The sequence below is a fragment of the Populus nigra genome, chromosome 3 (genome assembly GCF_951802175.1).
Source record: "Populus nigra chromosome 3, ddPopNigr1.1, whole genome shotgun sequence".
NCBI classification, from domain to species: domain Eukaryota; kingdom Viridiplantae; phylum Streptophyta; class Magnoliopsida; order Malpighiales; family Salicaceae; genus Populus; species Populus nigra.
This window is the reverse complement of record NC_084854.1, coordinates 8,337,525-8,348,704: the sequence shown is the minus strand read 5'-3', so window position 1 is coordinate 8,348,704 and position 11,180 is coordinate 8,337,525. Positions and strand designations below refer to the sequence as shown.

The 11,180-nt window shown below is 31.1% G+C and overlaps 1 protein-coding gene across 1 annotated transcript; it reads right to left on the bottom strand.

The window, feature by feature from the left end:
• Nucleotides 1–815: 815 nt before the first annotated feature.
• Nucleotides 816–4,297, bottom strand: LOC133687859 (uncharacterized). Its single transcript, XM_062107194.1, has 7 exons — nt 3,780–4,297; nt 3,425–3,466; nt 2,787–2,869; nt 2,578–2,679; nt 2,250–2,464; nt 1,410–1,504; nt 816–1,330 (listed from the first exon to the last, which is right to left on the bottom strand). Exons 1-7 carry the CDS (start codon nt 3,919–3,921, stop codon nt 1,062–1,064), a joined length of 948 nt encoding a protein of 315 aa, XP_061963178.1. The 5' UTR covers nt 3,922–4,297; the 3' UTR covers nt 816–1,061.
• Between the last annotated feature and the right edge of the window lie 6,883 nt (nt 4,298–11,180).

The following is an 11,180-nucleotide window of genomic DNA, read 5'->3' as shown; positions in this document are numbered from 1 at the left end:
TAAATTTATGTTTCAATTAATATCACTTCTATGTGATTTTTTTTATTTAACTTTTTTATGGATAAAGATCTTTTTTAATGGTGTTGTATGTATTTAGTTTTTTAAAAAATTATTTTTATTCATCTATAATTTTTATTAATGTTTTATATAGATGAACTTTATTTTTTAAATTAAAAAATATTTATTTTTCAGATAATATTTCTAATATGTACAACATTGTATAATTTTTTTAATATTTTTTATTCAATCAATTTAATATGTGTATTTATTTATATTTTTGTTTGATTGAATAAAAAATTAATTTTACTAAAAAAATTCAACAACTATAACTGAATAAATATCTTATCTTACGAGATTAAATATATTAATGTATACATCTCTTGATTTTTTCAATTTAATAATTTTTTTCGTTTATTAACATAAATAGGACGTTGAAAAAATCAATATATATAATTTTTTTTATAGAAAAAAAAAACATTTAGCCCACGTAGTCCTGATAAATTTGTCCTACAATAGCTGCCTAAGAAGTTGGCATAAAGATCCCATATTATCAACTCTATTTTTCCCGGTCTCCCTTTATCACAAGTGCACTTTTGCAGAGATTCAACGTAAAATACCTTATTACTCGAGATCTGAGAGCACGCCAGATCCAGATTCTGTTGAGGTAATGAACAAAATGACTTGAAGTTTCGCGCTAGCAATTACAGAAAAGAAAAATGTGACAGAAACTGATCATCTCAGTATGTGCTAACTTGACAGTTCTTCCCCCCCCCCCCCCCCCCCCCCCCCCCCCCTCCTTTTTGGAATGGCTAGTATGGAGAAAGTAGCAGTCCCATGCAAAGGACTGTTAATAAATTATCCTCACACGAAAAAAACTACTGTGGCTTTTGGATACAATAAAAAGAAAATTACTAGAATATCCTGGTATGGCCAGAAAAAAGAAATGTTGTGCTTGAAATAGGTAACTAAATTCTCGCTGGAATCAATGAATGATAGTGGATACTCTTAGTGTTTAATTGGAAAGAACAACGAGGAAGAGGAGCGAAATGGTTAACTTCAAATCAGACAGCAACTGGATTTTCTTCTTGAGTAGGAGGTGGTTCAAGCAGTCTCACGGAACGAGGAAGCATAAACTCGGCGAATATAGGGTAGTGTGATGAAGGATAATTCCCATCTATATTATCATTCACCACTTCGCACAGGACAGGAATCAAAGATCTACCCCTGAAAAGAATCCAATCTACATGCAGATCCTGTGTTTGACGGTCCCAGCAGAGGCAGAGTGCCCTCAAGATCAACTTGAAGAATTCAAGAGCTCCTTGCTTGTCACCTGACAATACCGAATAATTGAGTTGGGACAGGATTATACCATAGTGAATGATCATTAAAAAAAAGTGGTAAGATGATACCTTTGAAACCGTGATAAGTGTGTATGAGGGAATGGTTTTTCCTCACTCGAGCATTGGGCCATGTATCCCTCATATCTCCCACTACACCATGCTCTCTGCAGAGGAAAACTGAATCAATCCCTAAACAGTCATTAAGAAGGTAAGTGAAATGCTCATAAATCCTTGAGCAACGTTTCACAAGATAAAGAGAAATGACTTTCCTCGCTTCCCGGAGCATTGCTTACTACATAACCTGGTAATGGAAGCCTTAATCAAATTAGGCATTTCATCAATTGCACTGTTATAGACCACTATGCAACAACTTCCGCCCAGCATTATCAAATATTTCCTTGTTGACTTCAATTTCATTACAAATAAACAGAGTTGACTAGCAACAATAGCAACATTTCGTAATCAGTAGTAATAGTGATGCACATAAACTATGTGATCATCAACCTGACTAAGCTACAGATTACTGGACAGTGAGAAAAGTTTTAGAACTGACGGGGGGGCTGAATTGAAATTACCATTCATATTATACATGAAATATACGAGCATTGGGTAATCTATTCCTGTCTCTGCATACAAATCATGGTCGTTCAGAAAGGAACTATCAAAAGGTCTTAATCCTTCATTTCTGAAAAGCTAATGAACAGTTTTGGAAGCACAAGCATCCGGGGAAAACAAAAAAAAACAAAACTATTTCTTTGGTTCAGCAAATTGATTATTACTAATGGTATCTACAAGAAGGAAGTTTCAAACTTAAAACATGACCATGGATTCCTCATATTGATATAATGCAATAACCTAACATGGAAAATTACAACTTGAAAATGCCAAATGTCTATGTAATGAAGATACCTTGATCTACCAAGAAGAAAACGTCCTGTAGTCGATTCCTTCTGTGTGTTAAATCCTCCACAGTACACAACTGGTAAGCTAGGAGGTAAGGATGCAATGTGTTGCCACGTGAGTAAAGCACTTCGTCTACGTGCACGAGGACTGAACTCATCCATGTTTGTATTCACTATTTGAAATGAAAATCCTGGGGGCTCGATCCCTTTCAATTGGAATGTGTGACATCATGTCAAAGAAACATGGCAAGACACTTTCAAAAGTCCAAATAAAAATAAAGGGACTTGGCAGATAAACAACGTAAAATTGACAAAACTAATATTGGGAAGGATATAGCCCATGTTGCAATGCATGGAGCTGCAGCACCCCATGACATGCTTCCTGGGACAGAAGGCGACTCTGATAGCCAAAAAGTTCCACCTTCTAGCAGCTCTACCTTCATTCAACAAGAAAAGGACATGAAAAGTAGCCAAATTCCATCAATATCTCAGACAAAACAAAATTGGAAATCTCAACCAGATTGAAGAGCAAGTCATTTCATACTTTTTCCTTGTCATAGAAGATAGTGCAGTGCTCATCTGAAGCATCTTGAGAACCTTTTCTTGATATCCCAAATTGACCATAACCTAATAGATATAAACAACCAACCCAAAGATGTGAATGGTTTTCTGGTTAGCTGAAAACAAGAGAGTTTTGACCACTGCATACATTTGAATGCCAAAACACAATACTGTGAAAAGCAGAAACATGTAAAAGGAGTAACACAGGCATGTTAGAACTTATCCCTTCCATATTTTATTGGTGATGGTCCTACATAAACCCTCAAGACCATGGTTCTATTTAAGAAATCAAAATTATAAGAATTGTATTACTTTGGCAGCTCAACGTGTTATCTATCCTGCCAAATGCTAGTGCATCAGGAATATAGACCAATATAATCATATGGCCTTCATAAATGTCACAGAACCGAAGTGGCATAGCTAGGCAATTTGCTGCTACATGAAGATCGAATATCTCCACACTGTCTTGGGTATTTCCAATGAATATGATGACTACAATGGCAGCTATAAACGCATCAAATAACATAGCAGTATTGAGAAAAGCAATTCGAACTAACAACTTCTCAATTACTACTGCATAAGGTTAGAAGCCACGTGATTAAACCATCAGAGAAAAATTACCTGGCAAGCACTGCTGAAGATAATCCAACTGCGTTTTCACACCTAAATCCATACACAAAATAAAAGGCAGAAATGAACAGTAAGATATACCAATAGGAAACCATTCAAATTCCAATTGAAATACAATCAGATCGACAAGGTGAAGTAAACACAAGAAGCCCAAGTCAAAGAAACCACCACAATACAACCCATATATATATATATATATACACACACACAACTCAACTAGAACTCAAAAGCACAAAAACCCATGTCCCCAAAAGAAATGAAAGATACCAGAACATCCTATCCACAGAAAACACAACCAGAAATAAGATCACACACAAGCAGACGTGTAAAAAGAGAAGCAGCAAACCTTGTTGAGTACAAAGAATCATAGGAGAGTAGTTAGTGATGACACTAATACACAAATCCTTCCGCTTCTCCCATGAATTTGGACTATCCTCAGCCTGATCTTCATGAAGATTAAAGGTCATCACAGTCAAAGAAACACTCATATTTTTTTTTCTCTTTTTTTCATTAAATATAAACTAGCTCTTCGTTCTTCGGTCTTGTTGTGTGTATCTTTTTTTGAAATTTCAAGAAGCATTACATGGTGTTGTAAATCATAAGATTTGCCAAGAAAAAATATAAAAGAAGAGCGAAACAGCTAATAATAAGCAATGGTATATTCCATTCTTGTGAAGTGAGATCAGGCTTTGGAGGCTTTGTATTGATTGGATTCAGGGCTGTTCAGTTTTCTTTTTCTTTTTCTTTTTGGGGAGTTGGTACTTTTTTTTTCCTGTGCAAATGTGAAACCAGAGGAAACAGCGACTACACTATGCCTCAAAAATATTCGTTTTCCTGGTTACAGAAGGGAATGTGCTCTTTCCCAGTTTTTCATTTTTTTTAATAATGAAAAAAAAAAAACTTATATGCTTTTAGTTGTTTTTCAATTTCCCTCCAAGATCTAGGAAATTACACCCTCTCCGTGATAAATGAAAAATCTTGAAAATATATTTTTGATTTTATATAGAATATATTTAAATTTATATAGATTCAACACAAATCTTGATTCTCTCTTTTTAAAATTAGATTTCTTTCTTAAAACACGACACACAAACACTAAATCTAAAACAAGAACTTTGTTTTTTACACTTAATCTCTCCATACGGGTAATAAGAACTAAAAACCCCCGATTGATTTTTTTATTCAACTTTTTTTTATCAGAAACAATGGGTAATTATAGAGATAAGTTGTTTAAGAAAATCTTGATTTTGAATGGTATGTGTGGGGGTTTATTTTATGTTAAATTAGTGGATAATGGTTAAAATATTATGAATATTGACTTGATTTTACAACACAATTGAATAGTTTTTAATTGATTTAAACGTAATCTTGAAGCTCTAAAAACCCTAGAAAATGGGATTGTGGCTTGATAATCAATAAATTGGATTGTTCTACATATGTTTTAGGTGTATTTATACTAATTATGGTTGTTATCAAAATCATGAAAACCCTCAATTTGATCAAATAGTAACCCTAATGTTTAAAATTAAGGGTTTGATATGTATGATTGCTAGATAGGTCTGTAAATTAGGGTTATTACTAAAAAGATCTGTAATTAGGTTTGTATTGTTTGTAATGGAAAGATATAAGATCTCATTTATTATTGCTCGCCATGATAGGTTATTGGTATGCCTATATAGTCTCTATGAACATAATGTTCATATGCAAACAAGTTTTTGACGTAGAAATATATGGTTTTAAATAAGGGATGACAAAGAGAATTGAATATTTGACGATGCATCAACATTAAAGATATTGAACATGCATGAAGAAGAAGAAACAAATATATATTTATGCCGACACTAATGATGTCGTTGCTCTTTTAACAATAAGGATGCCAAGATGTTTCATAAGCAAGGTTGAAAGCAGTTGGAGAACTAAAGTGAACTACTTCAATGATGTTGATGATGTTGTTATCAATAATAAAGTTATATTAGAATTTGATGCAAAGAATTTGTATCTTCTTGATGATGTTTTTATTATTGGCAATAATGGAAATAATGATAGTGTTGACAAGAATGTAAATTATGGATATTATGTGAAGAGATACCTTAGTCAAAAAGAGAAGGTTGCAACAACATGTACATATATTGGTTGTGAGTGAAGGATTTATGCTTCACTTGTTCCTGAGAGCAATACTTTCATGGTTAAGACTATAAAAGATAAGTATAATTGCACTAGGCTTTTCACTATAAAAGCTATCAATTATACTTAGATTGCAAAAATGATACTACTAGTTAGTAGTGTTGATCCAAACATATCTAATAAAGAACTGAATACAATCTTAAAAGAAAAATATGGCATTAAATCACACCCAATATGGCTTTAAAGGGCTAGGACAAAAACAAATGAGTTTGTGGAAGGAAGTTATAATAAGTAATTTCAAAGACTTCCTCTGTATATATAAAAGAAGTTTCTTTATGACTTTAATGACAATGAAAGATCTAAAGCCATTTATAAACTCTTTCTTATAAGCTTTCAAACATACATGTTGTTGAAGGAGTATAACTTAGGTTTCTGATTTTTTTTCTAGGTATGATCCTAACTTCAATTTAAAGGTCATTCACCAAGAAAGTTTTAGAAAGTGTATGTATGTTTGAAAGATTATATGAAAGGGTTTATAAATGGTTATAGACCTTTCATTGTTATTGAAGTTATATATATATATATATATATATATATATATATATATATATATATATATATATATATATATATATGTTGAATAAGGATAACATATGTTCTGATATCTTCCCGAGGTAAGGCCCTAACTTCAATTTGAAAGGTCATTTATTAAGGAAATTTTAGAGAGTATGTATGTTTGAGAACTTAGAATATAAGGTTTGTGAATAGTTGTAAATCTTTTATTAGCGTTGTTATATGCCATCTAAAAGGTCTATATGAAGGCCTCTTGTTATCAACAGTGGGGTTGGATGGCAACAATGGATTTTTTTCCTTTGTTTATGTCATCATGGAGGTAGAAAACGACGACACCTGAATGTGGTTCTTATATGTCTTGTATGGTTCAACAAAAAATAAAGTACATCAGAGACATTTTTGCATGATGTCTGATTAAAAAAAAGTATATTATTATTTAAACATCTTACCATATTTGTAATGTTTTTCTCTTTTATATAATGTTTGTTTTATTTTATTTTTTCTTATAGAGTCTACCTAAAGCAATGGTTGAAATATTCTTTAAAGCTACTCATAGACACTATGCAAGGCATATCTATACTAATTTAAAGAATACAGAATTTCAAGGTTTGGAGAAGAAAATTAAATTTTATTGATCAATGGAAGCTTAAATAAATCTTTAATATAAGTTTTTTTAAAAGGATATCGGTGATGTTGACAAAGCAGCTCTAGGTTGGTTGAATAACATTAATGCCAAAACATGGTATAGACATTTCTTTAATAGCGAGATTAAGATTGAAAATATAACAAACAATTTGGCCAAGTCATTTAATTTTTAGGTTGGAAAATATAGAAGTACATCAATTATTTTGTTAGTAGAAAAGATTATATTGGAACTTATATCTAGGTTTCATAACAGATATGTCAAGACTACATGTTAAAAAATATATACCACACCCAATGGTAAGAAGTTACTAGATAGGTTTGTTGGAAAGTCCATACAAATATGAATTATAACAGCTAGTTCAATTGAATATCAAGTTTTTTATGACCAAACAAATTTTTTTATTGATTTGGAGAAAAGAGATTATTCATGTGGTGAATGGAGGATGCAAACATTCATTGTAGGTATGTGGTCCCTTGTGTGCATCATGGTGCTGGAAGTTCAAATGGTGTTCAAATGGGTTTGAGTGGTGTTAATAGTATAAGGGGTGCTAACAGAGATATGAGGGGTGCTAACAGGGGTGTTATGGATGTCGTAGTTCAAGTTTTAATAACAATTACAATGGTATTGGTTAAGGTATGATTGAATTTAAAAGGGGTTTAATAGATGAGAAAGTTGACAAAGGTGGTGGGAGAGCTATTAGATTTTGTGGTATAAATATTGGTCCATCCTCTCGGCCATCACTTTACAATCATGTGAGACTTCTTTTAAATATGCATGATGTTTAATTTATTTTACTGATTGTTCTATTAGTCATCATTTTAATTTTAAATTACAAATTACTATTAGAACACCATCATCTTAACACTCAACCAAAACTAATTGCATTAATTAAAGTATGTATTATGGATCATCGTTGCTTTTATGATAGGTTTAAGATATGGATTTGATGTTATGTTTAACGCATGTTTTTACTATATTTATTACAAATATTGAACATATGTTAAATTAACTAGTGTTGTTCATTTAATTTGAACATGATAAACAACATCGTAGTTAGGAATAGTAACATTAAACACATTAAATTAGCGACCAATAATAACTTTGTATTTGCAAAGCTAACTTTCATATTATTATTCTTGATCCAAACTTGACTAATTCATCTTTAATTCTCTTCACTTCATCTAGTATTTGATCGATATCATTAACATCTCCTCCCCTTCTAATGATTAATTTAATATCATTAATAGGTTTATATCAATTAATAATTTTGTTCTCATATGACCTATCATTACATCTATAAAATATCTTATTTTTACTTATATTTGTTGCTATTGTCCTTATAGCTACTCTTTTTTTCATATTTCATGCACATGTTGTTCTTGAACTTTAGTCCATTCAAGTTGTTGCAAGTTTGTAAGCCATTAGCATTTGATGAATATGATGACAATATTCAAATGTGTGTGCTGTGAATTTTGGGTTTTTTTCGTAGTGTGTGTGTTAGGTTGGAGTGGCTATTTTTAGGCAATGCCTATTTGCAGGATTTATAGTGAAGAATTATTGCTAGAAGTTGAAGAATTGTTGTTTGAAATTTGTGTTGGATATTTGTGTAACTAATATTATATATTTTGTTGTTTTTGTTAGGTTGAAATGGTGAAGAACCGTTGAGAAATATTTTGTAGAATTTGATGTTTTTTATTGGCTTAAAATGATCAAGAATTGTTTAGCAATATGTTATAAACATGATTTTAATGGCATTTTTATAAATGTAATGACATTTTACAATGACTACATCTTTTAAAAAAATCTCAATTGTAAGATTGTGGTTTTTTCATGATTTTTAGTTACCATGAGTATTTTATTCATTAAAAATATTATAATGATATATTTTTTGTTGACTTTCATTTTAGCACTAAAATGAAGGATGTAAAGTGTAAAAAAGTTAGGAAAGGGTAATTTCTTATACTTTAGAGAGAGTGAAAAACATACCAAAATATAAGAGGATCTTTTTTTTATGTTCAAAAGGTTAGCATTTCAAGAAATATTTTTTAAAATATAAGACTTGTGCATTTAATATTATTGAAAAGACAACTTTTTATCTCAATTAATGTATAAACCAATGAAAAATACCTTTTAATTTTGAAAAACAAATTAAGAAAAAAAGAAAGAGAGGTTGAGCATGTTGAAATTTATGTGTTAAGAAGTTTTAACTGTAAAAAAAGTAATCCTTAAGTGATTACATATTTTTGTCTTAAGAGAAATAAATGCATATATTTTAAAACTTCAAACTATATGGAGTAAGAATGATCCTTTTTTTTTTCTTACACTGTATTTTTTTAGCTTTAACAACATTTCACTTTTTACCTTTGACAATTTAGGATTTTTCTAATAAAAAAAATTATAACTATATATTGTAGATAATACATTAACTATTAAGTAATGTTTGGTGTGTTGAACAAAAATAAACTGAATAATTTTTTTTGTGAAGTTGTTTGATGCATCTTTGAACAATACAAAAATCAATTTTTATCTTATCCAAGGCTGTTCTTGTGGAGAAATTTTTGTCTCACTATAAAAAATTGAACAAGCTTGTCTAATTCTTTACACAAAAGTTAACCCAGGGTGATCCAAGTAAACATAAGAATAAAAGTGATTATTATCATAGTTTTAAAACCCGACTAGGGATCGACTTGGGGCAAAGCTCAGGTCACGAATTGGGTTGACTATTGACCTGTGTCAACATAAGGATAAAAGTAGTTATTATCATAGTTTTGAAATCCGACTCAAGGATTGACCTTGGGTAAGGCTTAAGTCACGGGTCGGGTTGACCATTAACCCGGGCTAACAAAAGAATAAAAGTGATTATTATCATAATTTTAAAAACTGACTTAGGGTTAACCCAAGGCCATGCCCAAGTCATAGGTCGGGTTGATCATTGATCCGGTTAAATGTAAGAATAAGAATGATTATTATCATAGTTTTTAAACTTAACAAGGAGGTCAACATGGGGCAAGGCCCGAATCACAGATCGGGTTGACAATTGACCTGGGTTAACTTAAGATACAAGTAGTTATTATCATACTTTTAAAACTTAACTGGGGTAAAGTGTGAGTCACGAATCAGGTTGACCATTAAACCGGGTCAACAAAAGAATAAAAGTGATTATTATTATAGTTTTAAAAACTGACTTAAGGGTTAACCCAAAGCCATGTCCGAGTCACAGGTCGGGTTGATCATTGACCCAAGTGAATGTAAGAATAAGAATGGTTAGTATCATAGTTTTTAAACTTGACAAAGAGGTCAACATGGGGTAAGGCCCGAATCATAGATCGGGTTGACAATTTACCTGAGTTAACTTAAGATACAAGTGGTTATTATCATAGTTTTAAAACTCAATTGGGGCAAAGTGTGAGTCACAGATCAAGTTGACCATTGACCCAAGTTAATGTAAGAATAAAAATAGTTATTATCATAGTTTTAAAACTCGACTCGGGGGTTAATCTAAGATCAAGGTTGGATCACAAGTCGACAGGATCAACCAAGGTTGATCAAAGTTAATTTATGGATAAAAATGGTTATTATCATAATTTAAGAACGTAACTCGAGAGTTGACTTGGGGCAAGGCCCGGGTCAATGGTAGGAAGAATCAACTCAAGTTGACTCAAATTAAAAAAAAAAAAGGATTAAACTACCTTGTTTGACCAAAAAAATCAATAAATTTTTTACTCATGTTTTATCTCTAGTCACTCAGGGTACAGATTGACCCGAGTTTTTTACTGGGTTAACCCAAATCAATTCTTCCTCTATTTCTTATTAAACCCGGACCGGTGCAGTACTCGGGTTGGTCGTGTCCCGTTTAGTGTCTATCAAATATAAAATAAGACAAATTATTTAGTTTAATGCACACCAAACACAAAACATGACAATTATTTGTGTAGTCCAATCAATATTATCTAGCATACCAAACACTATCTTTAATGTGTGCGTGTGCGTGTGTGTGTGTGTGTGTGAGAGAGAGAGAGAGAGATATATATATATATATATATATATATATATATATATTAATTTATATAAAAAGTGAATTGATATTTGTTGTTATTATGTTCATTGATGTATCAACTTTGATGTATGTATTTGTGTATCGTGGTGTAATATGTTTTTTCAAAAGTGTTCAATTAAAAATGTATTAAAATAATATTTTTTTTAGATTTTTTTTAATTTTTAATATTAGCATATTAAAATCATCCAAAAACATATAATTTAATTTTAAAAAAAATGATAATCAATTTCAAAAACATTTTACAAAAACAAATCCTAACTTCATTTCTAATATTAATCTCAAAAGAATACTAATCCTAATCCTATTGTTTAGAAACAGCACTTGTAAAATCCTTGGCTCGTAAATGA

Excerpts from the sequence above, each read along its gene's own strand:
- LOC133687859 (XM_062107194.1), bottom strand. The coding sequence starts at position 3,921 with ATGAGTGTTTCTTTGACTGTGATGACCTTTAATCTTCATGAAGATCAG. Across the intron at positions 3,467-3,779 it reads GATTCTTTGTACTCAACAAG|GTGTGAAAACGCAGTTGGAT; the intron begins GTTTGCTGCTTC and ends GTATGGATTTAG. Across the intron at positions 1,505-2,249 it reads TTTCTTCTTGGTAGATCAAG|AGAGCATGGTGTAGTGGGAG; the intron begins GTATCTTCATTA and ends TTTCCTCTGCAG.